Raw genomic sequence first — 27,948 nt, 5'->3', positions numbered from 1 at the left:
TGGGACATGCATCACCACCCTCTCATGTTGCAAATTGATGATATTTTATAGATGAGAGCCTATGATGAAGAGTGAAAATGCAATATAATTGAGAGACAATACCATGCATTAACTAGATAGGGGCTCAACCACGTGGAGATATTGACATATATAGGTGGCAAAACATTGCAAAATCACAAACATAGACATGTTATCAAAACCAAACCCATGATCACTTAACATTGAATAATGCAATAATAAATAAAAATCTAGATTTGTCGTAGGATAAAGACAATGACTAACATCATAAAGCATACAAGATGATTTAAGAATTTTTAAAGAGCATGAGGGAAATTTCCAATAGCTAGTCTCTGAGGAATGGGGACAAATAACTCAATCGAAACAAAGGACTTAAATTATAACTTAAGTTATCAGCAACTTCAGCTAGCAAGTCAATGCCAAATTAAAATGCAAAAGCCATAGAACCATTAAACACCTAAGGTTTAGACTAGGGAAAACAAATAAAACCCTTCATGCTAGCAAGTAAAACCCTAGAAAATGTAGACATTATTCATATAATAAATTTTTTGAAGTGATGGTTTGTTTGATTGCATAAATTTCAAAACTCTCAATTTTTGGATCTTGGGGATTATATTGATTTGTATGAATAAAAGAGGACTTTCTAGAGGCAACAATGATGATGAGGTGAGGGTAATTTGATGTTGCACATGAAACCTACAATGATATCTTTTGCTAATGAATAAGCTCCACTTTTTTGAATAGGGTAAAGAGGGGAGTGATTATGTCCAATTATTTGAGTATAAGATCTTACTTGAAATATCTTCTCAACAAGAAATCATGTTTGAAGTGAAGTGAAATGTCAATAATAGTTGTGCCTAAGTTCTCTCTTTTTAACCATCTTCATGCTCTCTAATTTGCTAATATCCATCATGTATATACTTAAAGTAGATATTCTAGAGGTGCAAAAGTATTCATTGAAAGATTTAGATGGTTGTTTTATATGAAGTGTGACCTACTCAGTAGTCTTTTCCTTTGTGAGAGTGGGACTCATATTTTACTTCACTAACCTAGTAAATGCACTCTCATGTAATAGAGTAAATGCAAGTCCAAAAGATTGCTTCCATTATTTTTAATCATGTAATACTATAGGCTTACTAATAATGATGTTTCTTAACCTATCCTTACTAAGATTGGTGAAAGACAATCCAATATACATTAAGAAATTTTTAACCAATCCTTGCTATCCTTATATAAAAATAAAAAGATCTAACATTTATGCATGGATCTTTATTTCTACTAGATGTATCTATTCTAAGTTCTTTAAAAAATATTTAGATTAAAAATCTATGAACCAATTTAAATTATTAAATTTAAACAATAAGTATAGATAATCTAAAACACAAAATGAGACCCACTATTCTATTTAAAATATACAAAATATTATAAAATATTATTGTATATAATAAAAATTAAAAATAAAATTTTGAAATAAAATAATTTCAAAGTATAAATGCCATAAATAGTATATTAAAGAAAAAACAAAGTTAAAATTAAATGTAAAAAAGAAAAAGGAAATCTAAAACTTTATACAATCAAACCTCATCCCTACGCAAGTTTTTTTATTCACTGGAGGATTGTTTGGTGTAGTCGTGAGGGGACAAGACTGAGTTGTGAGAGTGAAAGTTGCGACTTTTAAGGAGTGCTTTCGTATTAGTAAACCAGTTAATCTATTTTTCTCTTCTTTGAAGACACGGAAAGAATATCGTCTACGGCCTTCAACGCGCTTTACTGGGCAAAAACAGTGAAAAGGGGAAAAAATTATTCTCCACTACCGACTCGTCTCCTCTTTCCAAACGCCTTCGGCAAAAGCAAAAGCTGATAACTTAAAAAGAAGCGTCTACGGTTTGGTGGGCTTAGTCAGTTACGTTCCCTTTTCCCGCGCGAATATTGTCCACTCATTCTCTGCTATGCATTCTTTCTTCTTTTTTAATATGCAATTCAAGTCCATCTGCTCTACACCATTCCCATCAGCTTCTTCTCTTTCAATCATTTCTGCGTTAAGCCAGCTTTGTCTGTTTTCTGTCTGCCTTAATTTATAGCAAAGCCTCAACCTTAGCTGTGAAGCATTTTTCTTTGTTTTAGTTTATATCTCATGGCAACATCTTCTAGCAGTAGTGGCGCCTTTGATGCAGTAATGTTTCAATTGTATCTAGTGGCATGCTCTTCTAGCAGTATTCGTGCTTTCGATGCAATAATGTTTCAATTGTATCGAATGGCATACTCTTATCGTAGTAGTGGTGCTTTTGATGCAGTAATGTTTCAATATTATCTAATGGTATCCTCTTCCTACACTGCTGGTACTTTTGATGCAATAAATGCCATCTGCTTCTACTTTTGTTGCATCCTCATCTGGAACCAAACTCTTGCCCTATGATATATTCATAAATCATTGTGGACAAGATGTCAAACACACTCTCGCCAGCAAGATCTACGATTCCTTAGATGCCACGGGATTGAAAGTGTTTCTGGATAAAGATGAGTTGGATCTTGCGGATTACTTTCCCAAAGCCATAGAAGAAGCAATCAAAAGTTCTTCTCTTCATATCGCCATATTTTCTGAACATTATGCACAATCCCCCTGGTGTTTGGCCCAATTGTTTTGTATGCTACAAACCCCCAGCAAATTTATGCCCATTTTCTATCATGTTGATCCTTCTGATTTAAGATGGGCGATTGAAGGAAAAGGAATTTATAAAGGTGCCTTTTCTGATTATGTAGAGAGGAAAAGGTAGAACTGTAATGCTCTTCATTCGGCACCTTGTTAATTAATGTTCTCAATTATTAATTTTTTTAAAAGTGATTTACTTGGCTTTATATCGAAGCTGAGTTGAGATGAGTTTTTTTGCGTTTTGCTTGTATTATGTTCCACCTGAGCAGATACCCTTCAGAACTGCAACGTTGCAAACAGGCACTCCAACAAGCTTCCCTTTTTACTGGCGACATAATTAAGAAAGAGAATCTGGGGTAAGTACGAAATGATCTTCCTCCTGAATTTAGCTTATCAAATCTTCGATAATGTTTTTTTTTTAAATTTCTATAATATTCTTCATTTGATTATCTTTTGCTTTGTTTGTTATATGTGTATCAGCATTAAGTTTGCAATTTGATAAAATTTAAGCTTTAAAAAACAGAAATAAATGCAAAATGAAATCTTCACTGAAAATGTTAAGTCCATCTTGGCTGTGAAGACACTACTAATGGTGGGTGAGCCCTAGATGATTGTTATTGGCACTTGATTGTGCCAACAAACCTCTGTGCAAGAACTTTGGATCCTACATAATTTTTTATCTCATATTTTATTTCCTTTCTGGTGTCGTAGAAATGTCTTATGTTTCTACATAATCATTTCCCCACGGCCATCACGATCCATGTTATGCATGCATGACTGGCTTGTAGATTGGATTCACCCACTCTATGTATTTAATTCGATGCCCTTAATTGGATTCACAGATGACGTTATTTATTAATTAAATGAATATAAAAATCAGTTGTTCTTTGAAAATAAAAAAAGCTGATGTATTTTAATTTTTAATTAATTAATTATTCCTTTGGGCGGGAGTCTCCTGTTGTCATTGGATTTTTATGGTTTCAGATTTTGCATTACGGGAAGAGCACCAATAGATAACATAGTTTCAATAACCGTCACTTTATTGTCATGTTGACCCTCCAATAGCCGTCATAGTGAAAACACTATTAATAAATTTGTTTTGTATCAATAGGTGATCATTTTTGTGTACTTTTTGACCTCTATGCGCATAACTGATTCCACAACGTGCATCGTTACTACCCAGAAGCCAGATCAATAGCTATAAATCAAAATCAAAATCCGACGTACCCTTTAGGATGTGTGGGTGCGTGAAGTTAGCTATGACGGCTACTGGTGCTCTTCCCCTATTGTACAATTTTCTTTTTAGTTTTCTGTTTTTCTTTAACTTTGTTGTTTCTGGATTTGATTGTGCGACCTTTTTAGCATTAATGTTTTCCATCATGGTTAAGATGTTTAGAGAATGCCAAGATATGATAGATAGTAATTTGCAAACTTAGATTAGCTCCAGATTGCATTTGAAGGATTGGGTAGAGAGAGACATAAAGAAGTGGAGCTTAAATATTTTAAGAATTTAAATCATATAAAAATTACTTTGCAATAAAAATTTATTAGAAATTTTTAAAAATATTTTATTAAAATATGTAGATTACCATATTTATGAATTTAATTACAATCCTCAATTTAATTAAGGCTAACTTATGTGAATGTTAAGGGTTAGTTAAATGAAAGTTTTTATTCTAAGATAAATTTTAAGACAGAGTTAGTATTAGCACTCAATTACATTAGAGTTGATGTTATTTAACTTTTAATTAATTATTGTAAGAAAAATATTAAAAATAATATTGTGTATAAATTGTTCTAAAAATATCTTTAACATTTTTTTATTTAAAATAAATAATAATTTTTTTTCAAAATATATAAATTTAATTTTTTTAATACAATTATTTTATATTGATCTTTACAATATTTGAACTATCTTACTATCTTACTATTTTTTTAAAGTAATAATTAAACTTAATGATATTTTGTTGTAAAAAGTAAATATTAATAATAGTTTTAACTCTATTGTCACAAAATTCGTTTGATATATTTTTTGTTGCCACTTTTAAAAACTTTATAATTATATGTTGTATTTGATAATTCTATAAAATTAAAAAGAATTATTAAATATTTTTAAAATATTGAAAATTTAAAAGACTTAGCAATGATTTTTGAATAATAAAATAATTAGAAAATGTATAAATTATTTTATTACAATTTGTAAAATATGATGTTTTATGAATTGAATTATATAAATATTAAATAGTATATATTAAAATTAAATAATATGTACCTTGTTTTATCTAAATTAAGGTTAGAGGGTTCACTAAAAATTTGAGTTAGCATTACGATTCAAGTATAGGATTACCATTCTAGAATAAAACTTGAGTTAAGATTATAATTAAATTAAGATTAAGGTTAGCATTAGAATCCAATTAAAATTAGAATTGGTATTCCTAAGATTTAATTAATATTAAGACTAAAATTAGTGTGTCATACTAGAAATTATTATGTTAGTTAATGCATATCTTATTACTATTGATTGACCATTGCACCCTTTTGTACATATGTTAGTAAAAGATGATTAAATCTACACGTTAGAAATTGGATAGACATGTGACCTCAACATGAGGTCACTTATAATAATATTTGACGATCTCAATTGAGGTAGGAGTTCAAACGATATCAAAAGAAATAATATCTGGTGTAGGAAACTGCGGTATTATTCTCAGTACAAGAAGGATGCAAAATAGAAAATAGAGTTGTAAGCAAAAAAAAAACTAACTTCTCATTTCAAAAATCCAGAATATAAACAACTACAAGAACACCAAGAGTACCAAGAGTCACAACCATCAGAATTCGAAATGGTAAGCTGGCTATTAGAAAAGAGTGAAATATTTTAATATGAAAATTTTAATTTTAATTTTGAACTAATTTTGCATCTCTGGAACCTTCATATCATTCCTCCCTCCTTGACAAGCAATGGACCCCATTACACTAATCTATTGCAACAAATGAGAAAATTGTGCTTCAATCTGTTCTTTACTTAACCACTTGCCCTAACGAGAAGACCGGTCAGCCCGAACGACCCGATAAAGAGGGATCTTTTGATTCATGAGAGTCTTCACAATAACCTCACTGACACAGTCACGCTAAAGTAGAGTCTTGGCAGTTGGATTCAGTTCTGTAGTATTGAGGTATTCAGAAACTTGGGAAATATCCAACAAAGGGGAAAAATAAGGACGTAGCAGCCCGACATTGAAAACCGGATACAATCCTAAAAATGGTAGTAAATCTAGCTCTAAAGCATTTTCACCAACTATCTTGATAATGGTATATGGTCCATAACGGAGGTACGAAAGCTTCTTGCTTGGTCCTTGAAGACGCTCCTTCTACATTTGTAACCACACCTTGTCACCAACCGAAAACTGATGAGGAGTTCGGTGTTGATCATGTCTACCCTTATACTTTTTGTTGCTTTGCTCCAAAACCTCATGAACTTGTTGTTGCAAGTGTCGGATTTTATCAATGAATTTCTCTGCCCTATCTTCTTCCTTGCCAGCATTAAATGCACAATCAAATTGTAAGGTAGGGAGAGCTATATCCATAGGTGCCAATGGTTTATACCCAAGACAGACCTCAAAAGGACTATGCCTTGTAGAACTTTGAAGGGCACGGTTATAGTTATGTTGCACACAAGGCAAGCTCTCATCCCATGTACTCGGAGTCTCCCATGACCAGCCATCTTCAGTATTGAATTGAGATTGATAGATTCTAGCTTTTTTCAGAATTTGCTTCTCCCTTGTCGAGTATGCGGGGCATAGATATCAGATAAAAGCCAAGATGTACAATCTTTAATATGATGAAATCTAACAAATACCATGTTATTATCTAACCAAACAAGATTCCCCTAAACATGTTGGAGGTTCTAAAAGAGAACTATGCCAACAGAGGCACCATCCAAGCTACCTTCCAAGGCCCCACAATTATTAAACAATTTTTTTTTTTCCACTTTATCCTTAGACATTTTAGTTTCTTGAATCAAAGCAATATCAGGTTTATGATCCATAACAAGGTTCTTGAGAACCCAGTTTATGTAGACAATTAAGTTTGTGAATGTTCCATGAAATAATCTTAATATTCGTTTGAGAGAGCATACCTCAGGGATGGCCAGATGGGTACCATCCGCAATATTCTTATTGTCTTCCAATTCCCTCATTTAATTCATTGATTTCCTTCCTAGTATTGATAGGATTGAGCCCACATCAGATTTGGCTCTTCCGCTCATTTTTACAGGAGTAGTTTGGGGAGTAGATTTAGAACCCTTTTTCCCTTCCTGCTTTCTCTCAGTGGCGTCATTATGCTAGATTTCATCATCTAGAAAGATCTAGGCAACAACTTTATGCATAATAGCATTTTTTCCTTCTTCATCCGCCCATTTAGTGCTTATGTTAAGAAGAGAGGTTGTTGGTGACGTCAAAAAGGTAGACTTTACATTCTTAATCAACATCTGGGACTCAGAGGAAGAAACCCCTCTAAGAATATTGCATTCTTGGGCATCTTCGAAGTTGGGAAGAATGTCGTCACTATTCGAGTCCTTTATGACTGAGATCGAATCCTCCTCCTCATCATTCACTTACAGAACCACGTGGATTTCCCCTTCCTCCAGTTCTTCTTCCTTCTATTCTTCATAGTTGGGGCTTGGATTTTCTCCTTCTTTTATTCTAGTCTAGGCTCCTTCTTTATTCTCTTTCTTTGATTCCTCTCTACCTTCCTTATTTGCATTTTTCTTTTGATCAAAGGTATTGGGAATGATAAAATTTTGTATCTCTTCTTCCACCTTCTTACTGGGATTTTTAGCCTTCCATTACATCTTTCTCCATTTTTTGGCTTTCTCTTTTTCATCCTAGAATGGACATTTCTTAACAATATGCGCTGCCTTTTTGCAGTGGAAGCATGCAAAAGGGACACTCATATTGCAACTATTGGATCTTTCCCGAGCCTGGAGTTAACCTCTATTGAGAGAGGCATATCTGTTCCTTATGAGACACCAACATTCTTGCAAAGGTGAGTCTTCCTCTAGCAGCTATTGTTGGATCAATGGCTATGAGTTCACCAAAAGAGCTTTCCAGTCCATTAAAGACATCTTCAACCCAGAATTCCAAGGGAAGACCCAAGAGTCTTACCCACACAAGGGCTTGAGCAAATAAGGATTCATTAAGATCCATCAATGATGACCACTTATGAAGCATCAGAGCATTTTTCCCTATCACCCAAGGGCTGCCACAAAGAATCTTAGTCATGTCTTCTCTTAGTCATGTCTTCCTCACAATAAAAAGTGAGGGAAAGAGTTCCTTTTGGCATAGCAGTAATTTCAACCCGTCCCTTAAGAACAAACTTTTCTCTAGCATATGCCCTAACAACATCAATATTAGGTCTAGGACCCAGGAATTTACCAACCAAAGAAAAGGCCATCAGAGCAATATTGTGATCAATCACAGGATCAGGAATTTCTATCGCAAATCTCCCTTGCGTAGGATCAAAGATATTATGTACCTTAGGGAAAGAGGACTTTCTGCTTGGTTTGACATGAAACAAAGAGGACTAGGGGCGGAAAACATCCACTTGATTGGGTTCCTGTCTTGGGGTACCACCACCACGTGTCGTTCCCCCTCCACTTGGATCTAAGGGATTTTCACCCCCTTGTGGGTCCCCAACAAATGGATCCTTGCCATCCGCCTGAGGATCTACAGTCTAAGGTGCATCTTGTGATCCTTCCTTACTGCTTGCATCCTCGATAGCATGGCCAACACAAGACTTCCCGCCTACACCAGAATTGAAAATTCCTCTCCGCGCCATAATAGTAGTTACATGTAGAATGAAACATCCATAGTATTTTCGTTGATATTGTATTGAAAAAATAACAAAATATTATACCTGAATAATAATAAAAATTAATATTATTAGTTAATTGAAAAATATATTACAATATGATTTTATAAAAAGTTTCAAATATAATTTTTCAAATTAATAAGAATAAAAAAGAATCACTTTAATGATTTTATTTAAATAATTTTTAATATTATGAAAATAAATCTTTCAGTGAGAATAAGAGATAAGCTGACCAATAAATATGTTAATCGACTGAAGGAGTGAATTAATCTTAGCACACTAATTAGATCAATTTCAAATGAGGCTTGAGATGAAAATCATTGATGAAACATAAAATATCAAGTCTGGGTATCTCTAAAAATTACTAAACCCAAATATAAAAATACAACACAACAAAATACGAGTGGCATTACCTTACGTACGGGCATTAACTAAATTAAACATTATACTTATTGACGACAATGTTAGTTTTCAGTACCCCTCTTATTTTAATGGCGAAGAAAATTGAAGCATATATTTCTTGCTTCATCTTTTAAGAGTTTCTCTGTTTCTAAATTATACGATTACCTTATGGGTTGTCTACGAGTACTGTTTTTTATATAAAAAGCTATTACTCTGTGAAGAATTTGATAATGTTGATAATGCTATTACTATTTTATGTAGTTCAATGGCATCTACAATGGAGAGGGGATTGTTTCAGGCAGCGATATAAATAAGAAAACTAAAAATTGATATAGTTAAAAGATTTAAAAAAATATAAATTGATAGAATAAATTTTAAAATTGAAACATATAGAAGATAATATGTAGTTTTTGAAATGTTGCTACTATTAATTTGAGTGATTTGTAACTAGCTTATATATATTTAATAATATATATAGAATAAGCCTAGAGATATCTTTTTAGAGGCGCCTATTTTTCTTCAAATTTATTTAAGATTATTTCAAATAAATTTAAGATTTTAAATGACCAACAAAAGACATAAAAATTTCTAAGCATGTGGTATGGAGTAGATTCTCCATACCAATTTATCTCCTAGAGATCTACTTTTTGCTTCCCAATTTTTAATTCCACCTATTCAAATTTCATTGGAAGTGCAAAGATTGTCTAACCAAAGAAAATATCTCACTTTAGATTGAAGTTCCTTGATTATTTTATTGTATATGGGGATTCCATTGAGAACTACATTTATTAGAAGAATTTTCCCACCTAGAATTAGCTATTTTACTTTCCTCGAGCTGATTTTATTTGAGACTAATGTTAGTAAGTTCTTCCATATTTTGGCTTGTTATTGCCTAATAAGAGTAGAATTCCTAGGTATTTTACATGGAATATCTTCTACTATATAACTGCAAAATGTGCCAAGTCTATTTTTTACTCAAGGAGGGGCATTGATGAAGAAGATTTTAGACTTTATTATTTACTATTTGCCTTTTATGGTATGTAGTAATGATGATTTCTATTAAATTGGCTCCTTGATGGATGCTCTTAAAAAGATAAGGGTGTCATATGCAAATAGTGAGTATGTGATTTAACCAAGATAATGAATACAAATAACTTTCCAAGAACCTCTAAGACTCACAAGTGTTATAGCTCTAATCAGAGCTTCAACCATCAGAATGAATAAAAATAAGGATAGTGGATCAACCTGTTTTGTTTTGTGTGTCATGTAGAGGAGAAGAATCCACCTTTCTCTTCTCAAACTATTGATGGAAGATAGAGAGTAGGTCTTGTAGCAATGACTTTGGCGAAATTAAACTATGTTGTAGAGTCTAGTGTCATTAATTATACACCCTTCATTAATCTATCCAATTTCACACTCTCCTAGCACCTATTTTGGTATTTCCCTTTTCTCTATGCATTATATGACTTTAATTATAATGAATTAATATTTAATTCAATATTATGAGTCTTATTTCACTTTATTACATCATCACAATCTTATTTGGGCCCTTAATTCTAGATATGCCCTTTATCATTTTATCTGAATTTATCCTTAATCCTATCTTAATTTCAACTATCAAATCATATTTTGCATATCTACACATCTTGGTTTGAGCCATTGAGCTTGATTTAGCATTAGAATCACGATAACTTGTATCTCTACAATTTCAAAAAACAATTGTCAGGACCAGGGGCACCTGACATTTTAGTGCCATGCTTGTTTCCCCAAATTTTAGGAGGGTAATTGGTCGGTCTTATTCTATTCAAATTTAGCTCCGTGTGAAAATATATTGATTCTAAGTTGTCCTAGAGATGATTTCAATGATGAAATCACTATATAAGACATCTTTCTCAACTCATTTTTCATCTATCTATCTATCCATCCATTATGTCAACAAGCAAGCAAGCATCCTTGCATACATGAAGCATTAACAAGCATTTTTAGAGATCTTCAATGTTGCATATTCTTGATTTGTGGAGCAAAATTACATCATTATTATACAAGCATGTGTGTGTGATTATGGTTTTGTCATGTATATGCCATTTCATACAATATATGTGATTACATCCAAAGAGCAAAGAATCGTCATTAGATCTAAGGTATATTCCCTTAAGTAATTATTTCAGTATTTATATTATTTTATTCAAGGTTGATTCCATACTACAATTTGACTTAGGACAACCCCTCTTCCCAATAATTTTTCTTCTCTTTCAATTTAGGTTGAACTTTTGAGAACAAATCCAAACATTCAAATCTTGCTCAGATCCATGCTCATGGCTCTATTTGACTACTATAGCTCGATATTTATCCATAATCTCTTCAATTTCAGCACATTTGGCTAATTTCAACATTTTAGCAATTCATCTTAGAAAGAGGATAATTAACCCTAACCAGCTGAATTTAATAAGAATTCTCAGCCCTATCCTTGTTGATTTGAGGCTATATTTATTAGGTTCACCCATCTTTCAATGTAAAGATTAATTTGGTTCGTTAGTGGCCTTATCCTATTTGGTGAAACCCTAGTTCCAATTTATGCCTCTATATTTCATTACAAGTTTCTTTTTTCTTAAATTATAAAAATGTCAAATTTAATTTTACAATAGGATGTTCTTAAGCTGCATGGATTAAAGTTATATGAAAATTCCCTTTATGACCCTTTTGGTGATTCATCTCGCAAATTTTATCTCCTTAAAGAGGACATACTGATGCAAAAAAATACTTTTAACACTTCTCTCAATGATCTCCCTATTTGGAATGAACCATTGGAGGATGGTGTTGATTATTCTTTGAATATGTTCCTCCTCCATGAGGGTATGGTGCAGGAGCACCTAGGTTTGAGTGCATTTTCTAGATTTTGGTGTGCTAGTCTTTATTTTGGTTTAGGTTTGTGAATAATGGATTTCTCATAGGTCCACTCGTGTGTTGGATATAAATTTGAAGGATGGATGTCAACTAGATCATGTATTTACTCAAATTTGGCTTATGAGCCCTTGTAAGCCTAAAATGGCATAAAGTTGCATTTTGGTGTAAAATGTCTTGAAACACCTCATTTGGCATTTAGACATGTCATTTTAGTTTTTATAAGTCATTTTAAGAGGTTTAGGATGAGTGGAAATGCATGAAATGTAAAAATGCACATTTTGGCAAAAGTTCTCATTGTTGCTCGACAACATTTTACAACTTTTGAGCAAATTTTTACATCTTTGAGCATATCGGTGGTTAGAAAACTGATGAAGAGTTGGTTAGGATCCATACGGAATATAAAATGCTTTGAGAATGAATGTAAGCATGGTGGAAAACACCTTGAGCAAGTTGTAATACATTGTGAAGACTTTTCCAGATTTTACCTTGAATTTTCTTTAATTTTGAGCAACAGTCTATACTTAATGGATTTATATTAATACTATTCTTTCTTGATTGCTTTGTACGTGCTATTGTAGTAATCAAAAGGTGTTTGAAATAGTTTTTAGTGCAAGTTCGAAGTGTGTATTTTATTTTACATTGCTCTCGACCTGAGCAAGGGTTTAAGAGCCCAATTATGGGTCCATCTTGCAATCCCTTGAGCTTTGCTCAATAATCCCTTAGAATTGAGACATGGCACCCTTGTACATTGTAAATTTGTTTTTTTTTGGCCTGGAAGTCATTGAAAGGCTATTTGGTATCATTTCCTAGGCGAGCTTAGTTATAGGCCAATTAGGAAAATGAGTGAAAAGTTGCATATGCTTGCAGGGATGATCAGTTATGCAGATGCCAAGTGTTTGGAATAAGTAATTAAGGTGTGGAAGAGCCTATGTGGAAGGTTGGAGGTGTGACAGATCAGAGAAGACAATAAACCCTTTGAAGAAGACAACAAAGTCCCAAAACCCTTAATAAATGTCATTTTTGGGTTCCGTACCTGTACGGATAGACCTCAATTTCTCAGTTGATGGATTCAAAATTTCATCCAAAAGGGTATTTAGATCATAAAATATTTTTCTAGGTTCTTTGAGTTATTTTTGAGCAATTCCCCAAAAACCGGTTAGGTAGGACTAATTGGGGCTCTAGGGCTACTAGGCCTAGAAAATAGGAGAAAGAGGGAGCGATGAAGAAATGAAGGAAAGCCAATTGTAAAACCAGTTGATTTTCATGGGAATACATTAAGAAAACTTACTACAACCCCTACAAGTATATGTTAGAAAATTGCATAGCCTTGAGGTTGGATTTACCCTTGTGAATCTCAACCATGCCTGAGCAACTATTGAGCATAATTTGATAGGGAGCACTCCTAGAGAGTTTGAGTGTTTTGGTTTGTTGGAAAACTAGTGCAGAGTTAAAGGATCCCACTAACATATCATTCAAACTTCCTATTGAGCAAGGTGAGACTCTGTTTGAGAACCCCTCCCCATCAGGGTAGCTTGGTGAAAGAGGATGATATTATGGTAAAATAATTTCATATTAGTGAGAATTCCTTTAATAACACTTCACTTTCTATTCATTTCAATATCCTTCCCCCTAGAGATGGAGAATCAATAAGACACGATTTTCCATTTCCTTAGGTTTTTCATGAAGATAATTTATAACAATATGATAATACGGTTTTCCATCAGATTTTAAATGCTCTCTCTCCTAAAGATGAAGAACCTAACATAGATCTAATCAATGCTATTCATGTTGTTGAAGAACCTAAAATTATTGTTAATGATGGGGTGACTTGTCAGCCAGATTATCATATTGTTGGCAAGAGACACTGTATTGATTATCAAATGTTGTCATTGATGGGAACTTGAGTAATCCATCCAACCCATAGTTTATAATGCATTCATACTAGAAGATTGATTGAGGTCTACTGAAAAGAACATGTCATTTGATAGAGTGTATAGTAATTTGATTGGTGGTTCAATTGTGTTGAGTATTTGGTGTTGTGAATCTTGGAGATGCATTATGATCATGTAATATACCTTATTCCAAGTTTGTGGCCTCTAGTGTTGAGAATTGAGTAAGTTGGAAGATCTGGTAGATAGGTTTCTGGTTAGAACAGTGTTCATCAATTGTAACTTATGGAGATTCATTGTGCGATTGTGCAGAGTGATTTTGGTAGTTGTTTGCATGTTCGAGGATGTTGAGCCAGCATATGGGAAGTGTTTGGACAACTTATTTTGGTCTGCTTGGTTGTTTTGGATCAGATTGAGCTGACCTTGGGTAACATGTTTCATTTGTGTGTTATGTGGTTTTGGGCCAACATGATGAAGACCTCAAATATTGATGTGGATATATAAGACCGATTGATATGATCATTTGGTGTATTGGTGGTTATATGTGAAGTGTGTGTGAGCGATTGTGTGTAGTTTCTATTACTGTAGGTTTTTTATTTTCCTTATGTTAGGGGGTATTTATTTTTCCTACACTTGTTTTATTAAGCTTGTTTAGGTTATTAGGAGTGGTTAATATGAGGATATAGGGCAAAATACTTCATCTACATGTGTAACTTTCCACCTCACATGGGTATTTGAGTTACACATCCTCTTTTGGCTTGGTGTGCCACCTCTCATAACCAATAATTTGTTTGCGATTTGGGTTATGGGGTAGTTGGGTTTCTCACCCTTTTTTGACCTTATGTGCTAACTTTCTCAGCTCCTTTCTTGTTTTCATGTAAGGAGGTTATGCCACATGTTTTGGCATTTACCAAGAGGGTAAAATCTCTCCCCTTTTATGGGGAATAGGAGTTAATGCACCTCTTGGATGTATATTCTATATAATAAGCATTATACTCTCACTGTCACTAGTTTAGTGATTGCTCGGTGAGAGTGTTCTCCAAACTTCTTTTTTGTGTCTATTTTTTCTCTCATATCAGATTTATATTCATTCAACTATTTTAATATTCGATCATCTGTTGTTTGGAGTTGTATGTGATCTACAACTGACATTCGATCCAGGCTCAGTTCTCGCTTCTCACAAAATCTAACATGGTATCAGAGCCGTCTTGTCTCGTATAGATCATTGGTTTTTTAATTTATTTGAGAGATTTGAGACTATTATATAGCTAATATTTTCCTTAAAAACCAAGTATTCTCTTCTCCTACATTCTCATGTGACTTGGAGAATCAAAACAGTTTAAAGTAAAATAGCTTCTAAATTAATCTGGTTTATTATATATATGTGTTCCTTGAGATCTGGGTGAATGTACTTTTTTGGTAATATTGGAAGCTTAATCAACATTTCCAAAGTATTAAGAGGGCTTGAGAAAGTCAAAAGTGACTTTTATTTCACCAAAATCAGAGTTTGGAGGATATAGTAAAAAATGAGAGTGAAACATTTTTACTAGAGCTATTTTCATTTTGTCTTTAGTGTTCCAACTTTCATTCATTTTCAAGAAAAATGCTTTTTGATTTTTCATCCCAACATTGAAAAAATTATAGGTTTCTGATGGTGCTCCCAAAAAATTAATACTTTTTGTAGATATTGAGGTTGACTAGGGCCTAAGTCATTTTTCTAGTAGGGAAATTCAACAACATTTCTCAAAAGTTGCATAACTTTTGCCTCGGGTGTCAAATTTTTGCAAACAAATATTTGACAGAAAGCTGGAAATGAACACTTTCCATTCTTGCAGAGCTAATTAAAATATTCTTCTTTTCTTCAGCAAACATTGCAAGTTGAATCAGCTACATTTTAAAACCTCCCACTTTTTATGAGGAATAGGAGTTAGTGCACCCGTTGGATGTATATGCTATTATTTTCCAATATAAAATGCATTATACTCTCACCTTCACTAGTTCAGTGATTTCTCAGTGAGAGTCTTCTCCAAAATTGTTTTGTCTCTATTTTTTTCTCATATAAGATTTATCTTCATTCGACTATTTTGATATTTGATCATCTATTTTTTGGAGTTGCATATAATCTACAAATGACATCAGATCCTATCTCAGTTCTCGCTTCTCACAGAATCTAACAGTTTCACGTGCGTGGTTGAATTATTTATTCTCTGGAATACAATAGAATATTACAACAAAGAACTATTGCAGAGCAGATTATTTTATGCTTAATCTAAATAGTTTTTGGCATTTGTATTTGCTACTTATCATTTTAGACATTTCGATTATTATATGTAATCATTTTGTAGGGAAGTCTTCCTTCTGAGGTTGTAGGCCTTATTGTAATTTGAGAAGTGACTTGCAGCCAATGTGCTTGAATGCAAGTGCATTCCTATCATGTAATATTATTATACTTCTAACAAGATATATTAATATTGTGGGTCTCAATCCCAGTGTGGTTTTTCCCTTTACTGAGTTTCCATGTAAAAATCCTAGTGTTATGGTGTTGTGGTTATTTTCTTTGTGTTCTCACACTTTCATTTTTTTTAGTTTTTCTAAGTGGTTTAAGAATCAAATTAAGAATCTTAAAAATTGCAAAACACTAATTCACCCCCCTTCTCAATGTTCCTTAATTCAACAATTAGTATCAGAGCTTAGTTCCTCGAAAAAAGCCTAATAGCTTGAGGAGGATCTAAGAAAGTGAATTCATGGATTCCAATCATCTAAAACAACATCTTGTTGTAGCACTTGAGGATCTTGAACAAGCCCAAGCCCAAGCCGAGGTCTAGCAAGTGAAAGTAAACCTTAAGGATGCTGAGAAATTCATTGAATAATTGAAGAATCAGTTGGACAAGTCAAGGGAGAAGAGAAAGGATCTTGTTAATCAGCTTAAGCACAAAGAAAGTCAAAGCATTGATGAAGAAGCTCTAAACGAACATACTGAAGCATCTTATAGACTTGCTAGAGCTAATACATTCCAGAAGAATGAGATGGAAGCCATTGTGATGAGATTGACAAAAGAGATTAAAGAAAGGAATAAGAATGAGGAGAAGCTTGCTCAATCCTTGAAAGATAAATATGAAGATTGTTACAAACTTGAGAGTGATAATGGACAATTGAAGCTTGACTTGCAAGATTCTAGACAACATGAGGAAGATCTTGAAAGGTAGATCATTCTTACTAGATATGATATTGATATTCCATATGAGTATAAGGAGAAGTTTTGGGTTAGCTTAGCCAAGTTTGATGAGATGCTTGTAAGCCAAAATAATCCCAATGACACTCAAGGTATTGGATTTGACAAGGGTCAAAGCTCCAAAGTAGCACAACACAAGAACAACTGAAGAAGACCTCTTGTAAGGCAACCTAATGCTCATAAATTTAATGGTAACTATTTTGCTTGCAATAAATTTGGTCATATGGATAGTCAATACATAAATAGGATGGTTAATAATCTTTTACTAGTCAATGTTTCAATTGTAATAAATATAGTCATAAGGCAAACGTATGTAGAAGTGTGATGAATAATATTTAGAATAGGAAAAATATCAAATGTTATGCATGTGGTGGGTTTGGACATGTTGCTAATCAATGCAGATCAAGAGGAAATCAATTGAAATTTAGACCTTCAAGGAAATATTATTTGATATGATTGCAACAAATCGCATCACATTTCTAAGTATTGAAGAAGAACAAATGTGAATATGAGAGGTTTGGAATACAAGAACAAGAATGTGAAGGCAGATGAGATGGGTAAAGCAAAATTTTAAGAGATCAGAGAACAAATGAAGAAGAATTGGGTGAAGAAGAGTGATGATAATGCAGTGAATGGGTCTACTAGATTTTGGTACCCAAACCTCATCTAGTAACTAAGCTAAGGGATCCAGCCTTAGGGGAGGTTTTGATGAAAAGCTTTCAAACCCCTTGTTTGAGATCTATACCTGATTTTGATCGGTTGTAGAGGTGTATTTAATTCTCAAAAATGTTTATGATATATTTTCAAGAGAATTCGAGCAGATTTGAAGATCTAGAGAAGAATTCTTGAGAGATACATAGTATCCATAAGTATTAGTGTTATGTGCATTTATTGCATTCAAAATTTAGGTATGCAAAAGATAAAAAGAGAATTAACCTTTCATTTCTCACTTTGCATTTGAAACAAGAGAGGAGAAGTGAAGGAGAATTTGTAGAGATTTTGAGTGACATCCAGATTTGGTGTGTGATGTTGCATCTTGTTGAAAGGTATTTAACAATGAAACCCCCTTCAGTTGAAAGTTTAAAATTTGAATTTGATAAGATGGTTTCATTTGGTACTGCAACTCCTTTGGTTGTTAAAGTCACCGAGTGTGTCCATCTAAGTTTCAAGAATCATCCATTCATTTTGATGTAAGATGATCCTAAGAGAGTGTTTTCATTAGTGCCCTACAGAGTATTGCATATTGAAGACATAATGGTTTATACTCATTGTTTTATTGAGGAACTGGGAAGTTTGTAAATGTTCAATCTATACAATAATCAGCTTTCCGATTGAATTTGATGTTGAAACTAGAATATCAAGAATTGGAAAACAAGGGTTTTGCACAATTCCTTAGGTTTTCGATGTTCTATGAATATGAATGGATCCAATTCATATTGAGCCAAGTACAAGATGAATTTATAAGGTTAGACAAGACTCACAAGATTGCCAAGTCAGTTATTCAAGTTGTAACTCGATTATGTGCATCCAGAGAACTATCATCTTTAAAAAATGTGCAGAATGACCTTGTGACTAATGAAACAGGGTCAAAATTTAATCAAGAGGCAATAAAAATCAATGGCATTCTGGAGCATGAAATTAGGAATGTAGATTAAGGAAATGACAAGGTTGAGAATCCTCTGGTTGATGCTGCTAATCCTCTAGTTCTTGAGAATAATGCTAAAAAGGAAAAGGTAGAGGTTAAAGTTGAAGTCAAGACTACAGCAAAAGGTATTGCGGAGACAGTGAAAGGCAAGCAAGTCATTAATGATCTGGATTTTATCCAAGGTCTGATCAATGTTGCTTCTTTGTCTCCAATTCAAAAGCTTCATCTTACATCATTTTCTCAAGAAAAAGCCAATGATGATCTTTTGAAATCTCACACTGATGATCGTATGTTGCTAACCTCAACAACTAGTGTTTTTAAGAAGTTGATGCCCTCATTCCAAAAAGATACTTCAAATACTCCATTAAAGCAATTGAAAATTTTGATGAATTCTATAGATGAATATTTTGAGTCTTTTGAAAAGTCTACTAAGGAGAAGGTCTAAAATTAATTCAATGCAAAGAGGCTCTGGAATTTAAAAAGGATGATTGCCAAGGACAAAGTCACTCAAGATACCTATGTGAAGAGCATAGAAGATGCATTATCTGAAGGAGGAAAATTATACAAATAATGTTTATCAGAGTCTAAATGTATTGCATACATTGAGAAGAGGTCTAAGGTACATGAGAATGAGCTTGAATGCATATATCAATCAGTTGATCCCCTATCAATATCATTGAGAAGTCATGAAAATTAGGTCATATCATTACTTGAAAAAACCAGAAGCTTGAATCAAGACACGATGAGAGTAATTGGTAGATTTGGAGAAATTAGGAGTCTCATTGCTCCTAAGCTAGCCATTACGCTGAGTGCTCTCAAGGATACTCAAGATGCTCTGGCTAGCGGTGATTTGAAAGATGTAAAAATAGCTAAGGCACAAGATTATTTGTTTAGTGAATTCATAACAATATTGGAGAATCTATAGGAGGGCTGGGACAACCACCTAGACACATTGAATAATTCATATGCAGACATATTCATTTTTTTGTGAGAATGTAAGGGTTGTGTGTACATATGCATATAGCATTTTTTTGGCTTGAATTTTTGGTTTTCAGAACTCTATAGTTGCCATTGATTTCAAAGGGAGAGAGTATAGGAGTGAAAGATGTTGATCTTAGGGGGAGTTTCTGATTCTTTGAGTCTAGTTGATAGATTCTTGTTGTAGTGTACATTGTTTTGGTTTTGGTCCTCACATTTCACCAAATATTGCCATCAATGCCAAAGGGGGAGATTGTTGGAAAGAGACACTACATTGATGATTAGATGTTGTCATTGATGGAAACTTGAGTCAAATATCCAATCTGCAGTTCATAATTCATTCATACCAAAAGATTGATTAAGGTCCAGTGAAAAGAATGGGTCATTTGGCAGAGTGTACAATAATTTGACTGGTAGTTCAATTATATTGAGTATGTGGTATTTTGAATATTGGAGATGCATTATGATCATGTAATATTCCTTATTCCAATTTTTTGGCCTCGGATATTGAGAATTGAGTAAGTTGGAAGATCCAATAGATAAGTTTCTCGTTATAAGTGTTCATCAGCTGTAACATGTGGAGATTTGTTGTGTGGATTAGGTAGAATGATTTTGGTGGTTGTTTGTGTGTTTGAGGATGTTGATACGATATATGGGAAGCATGTGGACAATTTATTTTGGTTTTCTTGGTTGTTTTGAATCGGATTGAGCCTTTGGGTAACATATTTCATTTACGTGTTATGAGGTTTTGGGTCAAGATGATGAAGACCTAAAATATTGATGCGGATATGTAAGATCGATTGATATGATCATTTGGTGTATTGATGGTTATCTATGAAGTGTGTATGAGTGATTGTGTGTAGTTTCACATGGGCATTTGAAGGATTTGTGCTATGGAATATAGCAGAATATCAAAACAGAGTAGTATTGTAGAGTATAGGATTTTATGCTTCACCAAAATTGTTTTTGGCATTTATAGATGCCACTTATTAGTTCAGACATTTCAATTACTATATGTAATTATTTTGTAAGGTAATGATCCTTCTAGGGTTGTATCCCTTATTGTAATTTGAGTAGTGAACTCTAGGCAGTGTGCCGAAATGCATATGAATTCCTCTCATGTAATATTATCATACTTATAACAAGGCATATTAATATTGTGGGTCTCAATCCAACCGTGGTTTCTCCCTTTATCGGTTTTCCATGTAAAAATCCTTGTATTATAGTGTTGTGGTTTTTCGCTTTGTGTTTTTGCACTCTACTTTTATGCATTTTTTCTAAGTGGCTAAAGAATCATATTAAGAATGTTAAATACTGTAGAACACTAATTCAACCCCCCCTCTCAGTGTTTCTTGATGCCAACGCATAGTTCCTTACATATATCATAATGAAATGCTTGCTTTGGAAGTTGACAAAAATATACAAATTGAAGCACAATATAATTTGTTATTTCCTGCATTCCTCTCTCCAATTTGGAAAAATACACCATCTCCTACTAAAGAAGTTCTTACAAAATAAATCTTGGAGGATGATTAGGGGTTTTAAAATCTATATTTCTAGTTTGTAGCTCTGAGGGCGATAAAAATAATACAAAAGTAACAGGTGATGATGGATGGCATATTCTTCATGATCACTTTTGTAGTGTTATAAAATTGTGACCCTAGAAATTTCTTACCACATTAGGGTCCTCACGTAAAAAAAAATTGAATTCCCAAGTTTTATCAGAGACCAGAGACTTGGTCGACCCTTGAATCTGCATCTTGCCTTGCTCCGTGCATTGCCTAGACTACTTCTTGTTTTGAGAAAAGGGCAAGACAAGGGCATGGCATCCCTATCCCAGCCCTATTTTGGGGCAAGACCCTTCCAAACTCTGCATTGAACATTGCACTTTAAGCAAGAAAAACTTCCACGATGTCGGCCTTTGACGAAAATTAGTCGTTTTAACCTTAATTGATAAGTTGCATTCACTTTCCCATTTGCATGATATGAAGAACAAGAAGGTATTCATAAGTTAGAAATTCAAGCATTCAAGCATCCTTTCAAGCATTGAGCATCTCAAATCTCCCTTCAAGGCTAGGTGTTGTATTCAAGTCAAGGATTCAATCATTGAAGAGGAGATCCATTCCTACATTCAACTTTATACAAGCAATTCTATCAACATTTATATCCCAACCTCCCTTGAGGTGATTTATATTTCAATCTTTCATTTACATTTACTTCCAATTATTTTCTTTCATCATTTGGTTAATTCCAAAACTAGTGTTTGACCTGAAGACAAACCCCCAATCCCAACCCCTTTTCCTCTCTTTTCTATGTGTAGGTTATAGGTACAGAGTTATACTTACGGATTTGGACTTCATTTGCAAAGGTGGAAAAACCCTTTTCATTTCATGGATTTTTCGGAGGACCATGTACACTTTCACCATGGTCCAAGAAACTTTTCCTCAAATTCACAGGGTGGCTTTGTCTCGACATATTAGTGCCTGATCCAAGTTCATAGCTTCATCGCACACTTCGATCTCGAGTTATAATCAGTTCTTGTCACTTTTTCACTTAGTCTTAATACATAATTCAATCAATTCCTTTCCATTCCAAGAAGACCTGTGTTTTCTTATCATTCTCATATCATTTCATTCAAAATTCAATCTTCTTCGTTAGAGGTTGAATCTGGTGAATTTCTCTCCTCTTCCAATGTAATACGTGAAAAGTGTTTGAGGGGAAATTTGTAGGGAAATTCTCATCTCTCCTTGGAGGGAAAGGGTAGCTTTCCTCTAGATCTTTCATTCACACATTTTCACCACACCATTAGAATTTCAAATAACATTCAAGTCTCTATTATGTTGCTCATCACTATGTGACATTGTTAGCTTACCTATTGGGGGCTCATTGTCATTCATTGTGGTACAATTTCAGGTGCAATCATACTTAGTAACATAATAGTTTATTTATTCTTGTCTCTATGCTTAAAGAGCAATGATATTATCCTATATTATCTCTTTCTTCTTTCATGGTTTCACTATTTCCTTTAGGGGTCGGATTTTTCATACTTTGATGTCCTATCTTGCATGGAATTGTTTATCTCCTATGATTAAGCTCTCCTTAAGGGAGTTTGTGATCCTTCTTCTAATTCTCTTTCTCTTTGAAAGTTGTCTCTTCTTTAGAGTTGAATTTACATATGTTAATGTCTTTTCTTGCATTTAATATTCCTTCATTGTGCATTTGCTTATATCTCATCTCTCCTTAGAGGTTGTGTAATTCTTCTCATTGTCCCTACGCTTGGGGGCCATTGATCTTTCTTATCCTTTCTAAAGATCCACATTTTCCTTGTCGAGTGGTGTTTGCTTATGATTTGATGTCATACCATGTGTGAAGTTGTTGTTTGGTCAAGGATTCTCTCTTAATCAAGAGGTGTGTATCCTTGACTACAACCTCTTTTACACTTGCCAATGTATATCTATTGTAAAAAAAACCCTCACTTTGGGTCAATAGTGTCTCATTCTTCATCAAGAATCCCTTTCACCTAGCAATAAGAGGAAGGTTGCCATTCTTGTTCTCCTTCCCTTCTTTGGGTAAAAGATTCTATGTTTGTTCAAAAAATCCTATTGGATGTAGATATATTTTGAGCAAAGATCTCTTCTCATCCAAGGATCATCTCTACACTTGTTGTAAGATATCTCTTTTTTAGCCATCTTATCTTTCCTTATAGGAGTACTGCCTTTCTAGGTAGGATTTATTCACATTGTTGTCAAAAAGGATATCTCCCTAGTGTTGAAGGTGCACTTGTTTCTAGCTTCTTTAAGACATCAACATAGGGCTATGTTGACATCTTAAGGGGGGGATATATAGATATATATATATATCTCCCTATTTATATTATATTTAATATATATTTGCATGTCTTAAATAAGGTGTTCATTCTTCAAACCAAAGAAAACAAACTCTTATACAAGATGCTTCATGCCTGAAACTAGACGTAACATTGATATATGTATTACATGGGGTGTACATTCTCGAAACTAGAGAAAAAAAATCTTACATTAGATGTCCTCGAACCAAGCCTATATTTCTCTTACATTGGGTTACACATTCTCAAAACCAGAGAAACCAAACTCTTATATGAGATGTTTTGAAAACCAAACTCGCCCCTTGGCATTTTTCATTACATTTTTTAAGAATGTTGAAGCATGCTTGAAATGAGAGAAAATAAATCTTATATGGGATGCTATACACTTGTAACTAGACATAACTTTCATAGACACATGAGGATGAGTGGAACTAGAAAAACGTAGCTAGACTATTCCTACTCTCCTCATCAACATGGATCACCTAGAAAAACATGAATACTAGCATATGGGAATACGAGAACACCTAGAAAAAATATCATACATGTATGAGAATATGAGTATGAGTACAAGGAAAGGATAAAGAGAATATTCCTTTAGGCTTAGGGTTATCCTTTATTAGAGAACTTTGTATGTTGCCCTAAAACTGCATGTTATAAGAAGATAGAATACATAAGGCATTGGAATTATGTTGTACTTATTTAATTGATAATAAGAAAAGTTTCGATGGTTGTGTTGTGTGGATGTATCCCATTCTAGGTGAACCACGTTAAACATCTATGTTATTTTGTGTAACGTTTTGTATCTACATATAATTGTTAATTTGTATTTGCTCAAGATATTTCTAACCCCTAACACCTTGCTACTATGTAGTCTAAATCTCTTCAATAACTCATTAGCATACCTTTCTTGATAGACAAATATACCATCATGCATTTTGTTTACTTCTATGCCTAGAAAAAACCTCAAGAGACTTAAATTTGTCATCTCAAACTCTCTTTTCATGGCCTCTTTAAAATTAGCGATGAGAAAATCATCATCCCTAGTGAAAACTAAATCATCAACATACAAGACAATAATAAGAATCTTACCATCAACTATCTTTATGTAAAGAGTGGGATGACCATTGCTTTTGCCAAAGCCATTTCTCATAAAAAATGAGTCAATCTTGTTGTACCATCTCTATGGAGCTTGCTTCAACCCATAAAGAGCCTTCCTTCAAGCTATATACCTTTCCTTCATGACCTAAAACCTCATAATCAGGTGACTGCTCCACCAAACCTCTTCTTTTAATACTCCATTAAGGAAGGTAGACTTCACATCCATTTGAACCACCTTCCATTTGTCTTGGGCTGCCATAGCTATGACTACCTACACAGTCTCCATCCCTTCCATGGGGGCATACATCTCATCATACTATCTCCCAAACTATTATTTATACCCTTTGATGACCAGTCTTGCCTTATGACACTCTATTCTTCCCTTGCCATTACTTTTTCTCTTACAGACCAATTTAAGCCGAATAGCTTTCTTGTTGGGAGGTAAATCAATAAGCTCCCATGTATAATTCCTCTTTATTATATTTATTTCCTCATCCATTGCCTTAGACCATTTCTACTCTTTAATAGAATCTTCAAAATAAATTGGATCACTAAGAGAAAATAATGGAAAGTTCACATTTTCATCAAAATCTTCTTCATACCTTCCACCTTGGTAGATTTCCCTTAGAGTCTTGGTCTTTTTTGGAATAAAAGAGGCAAGAGTGGGGTTTTAACTCTCAAAAATATTGCTTCTTTTCTATGTAGACTCTAATTTGCATCATCAGGACCTTTCAAGAGTCGATTGTTGGGCTACTTTCATTTCTACCTATTTCTATCAGGAGTTATCCAGAGTTGTCGAGAGCTCACTATAAGTGAATTTTGAGAATTCTTTGACAATATGTTTGACTTCCTATCTACATTAGGAGATGTCAGGAGATGTTTTCCACTATCTACTATTGTATAATCTTGATGATCTTCATACTCATCATCATAATCGATGGGCACATTTTGTGAGGTGGATGAAAAGGTATCCACTGAGCCATCCCATGATTCATTCTCCATGAACTCAACATCTCTATTAATTATGATCTTCTTAGTGATGGGGTTGTACATTCTATATGTCTTGGAATCAACACTGTAGCCCATAAAAATGCATTCCTTAACCTTGTCATCAAAATTTTGCCTCTTCTCCTTCAGTACATGAGCTTATGCCATACACCTAAACAATCTAAGGTGCTCAATTGTCCACTTGTGCCTAGACCATGCCTCTTGTGGATTCTTGTCATGATCTGCCTTGGTTGGAATTCTATTTATCAGATATACTGATGTTTTTACAACCTCTCCCCAATATTCATTTGGGAGTCCTTTTTCTTTGAGCATGCTCCTTGCCATCTCCACAATGGTCCTATTCTTCCTCTCAGCCACTACATTTTGCTATGGAAATTATAAAAGGTTGTTAGCTCCTTCTTGATGCCATTTTGCTTTCAAAATTGATAAAGGCATTGGAGGTATACTCTCCTCCACTATTTGACCTTAGGACCTTTATGCAATGTCCACTCTCCTTTTCATCTTGGGCTTCAAACAATTAAAAAATATCAAAAGATTCAGGTTTATGCTTCAAAAAATAAACCCATGTTCTACAGTTGTAATCATCAATAAATGTCATAAAATATTGACTGCTACCAATAGATATGGTTTTCATGTAGTTCTAACCAAATCAATATGCACCAGCTCCAATGGCACTCTTTCCCTTCTAGAGTTTCCTTTATCAAAGGGCAAACTATGTTACTTACCAAAAATAAAAGCCTCACACTTGCTACTAGGATCTTCTATCCTTGGTAAACCATCTACCATTTTTTTCTTGGACAATAAACTCAAACCAACATAAGCCAAGTGTCCATGCCTAAGATTCCATAGCTTGGAGGGTTCTTGATTGTTTCTCTTGAGATCCATTAACTGTTGTATTACTATACATGCATACTCAAGAGGTGCAGTGATGGAATGAGAAGAGAAACACATCTCTATTCACAAAGGAAACATATGGTTCTTTGTCATTTGTACTATTGTAACAACTTTCTTACTCCAATCTTTGTGAAAAATGACACATTCACCCTTCTTCATCAGTACTCTGTATCCATTTTGGATCAGTTGTCCAAGACTCATGAGATTATGTTTAATGCCTGGAGAAAAATAAATATTCCCAATCTCCTTCATCTTACCTTGCTTCGTGTGAATCATAATAGACCCTTTTCCTACAACTAGAACTATTCCATTGTTCCCCAAATTTTATCTCAGATTTGAATTTTTGTTAAAATAAAAGAAAATGAACTCTCATTACCACTCATGTGACTACTGAAACCACTGTCCAAATAACACACCTCAAGGCTACCTTCTTCACCAATGTTGCACATGCTGAAGGTTGTGGAGTGATTATTTTCACCCACATTCACATCAACCACATTAGCATTTTTCTTTGATTGATTACCTTGCTTTTTCTAGCAATCTCTTGTATAATAACTAAATTTATTGGAGTTAAAACATTCCACATTGCACTTGTCATATCTTTGATTCAAACTATTGTTCTTCTTGCCTTGTTTGGAGTTATTTTGAGAGTTGCTCACTCCCTCTTGGTTGTTTTCTCATCTAGAGTTATCTTCATTTCCATGGCCTCTTCCTCTTGAGCTCCTTCCATTTCTTTGTCCTCTCCCCCTGCCTCTTGCATTGGCTTGAGATTTGAAAGCTTGCTCTTGGAAAGAAGTAGAAAACCTATTTAGATACTTCTCATGGCTTTAAAGAGAACCCATCAACTCATCAACTGTCCATAATGAAAAATCCGTTGCCTCTTCTATTACAATCACTATTGCATCAAACTTTGAAGGCAAACTTCAAAGAATTTTCTCAACAATCCTCTGTTCCTCCATGGTTTCTTTATTTGTCCTCAGGTGGTTCAACAAACCAAATACTTATATAAAATTCTGAAATAGAGTCGATGTCCTTCATTTGAAAAGTTTCCAAATCTCTTATAATAATTTGAAGCTTCACCAATCTAACTTTAGTAGTCCACTTGTAGCGAATTTGGAGGATTTCTCTTGCTTCCTTAGCATAGTTAGCTACAACTATTTTGAGAAATATCGCCTTTGTCAAGGCTGCTTCAATAAAACTCAATACCTTAGCATCTTTCCTCCTTTTCTCCCTCAACTGGTTCTTCTAATTTTTTGAGAGGTTAGCATACTGACCTAGAATAGTCATATCCATAAATTATTTGCAACCATGATGGTTTTCATCTTCTTGGCCCAAACATCATTATTTTGTCCATTAAAGGATGGTGGCTATTGCTACTCTTTTCTTCATCTTCAGCCATGTCTCCTACACACAAAACTCAAACACTTGGAGAAAAAAAAATTCCCAACTCACAAGGATTGAATTTCTACATCTCTTATACCATGAGAAAATTATACAAAAAGGGATGGAAATAAC

At 33.9% G+C, this 27,948-nt stretch overlaps 2 protein-coding genes across 2 annotated transcripts in view; both read left to right on the top strand.

Annotated features, from left to right (window-relative positions):
• Positions 1 to 1,987: 1,987 nt before the first annotated feature.
• LOC131041485 (protein neprosin) overlaps positions 1,988 to 27,948 on the top strand; it is a 42,706-nt gene continuing 16,745 nt past the window's right edge. Inside the window, exons 1-2 of the mRNA XM_059209059.1 lie at positions 1,988 to 2,788; positions 2,938 to 3,024. The gene's annotated coding sequence lies outside the window, so the exon portion shown is untranslated. The remainder of the gene's footprint in view (positions 2,789 to 2,937; positions 3,025 to 27,948) is intronic.
• Positions 2,376 to 3,167, top strand: LOC131856444 (probable 2' cyclic ADP-D-ribose synthase BdTIR). The gene is made up of 3 exons (XM_059208242.1): positions 2,376 to 2,788; positions 2,938 to 3,024; positions 3,149 to 3,167. The coding sequence occupies exons 1-3, from the start codon at positions 2,376 to 2,378 to the stop codon at positions 3,165 to 3,167; spliced, it is 519 nt and encodes a 172-aa protein (XP_059064225.1).

This window comes from Cryptomeria japonica, chromosome 7 (genome assembly GCF_030272615.1).
Source record: "Cryptomeria japonica chromosome 7, Sugi_1.0, whole genome shotgun sequence".
NCBI classification, from domain to species: Eukaryota; Viridiplantae; Streptophyta; class Pinopsida; order Cupressales; family Cupressaceae; genus Cryptomeria; species Cryptomeria japonica.
The sequence above is the reverse complement of the archived record's forward strand: the minus strand, read 5'-3'. Positions and strand labels throughout refer to the sequence as shown.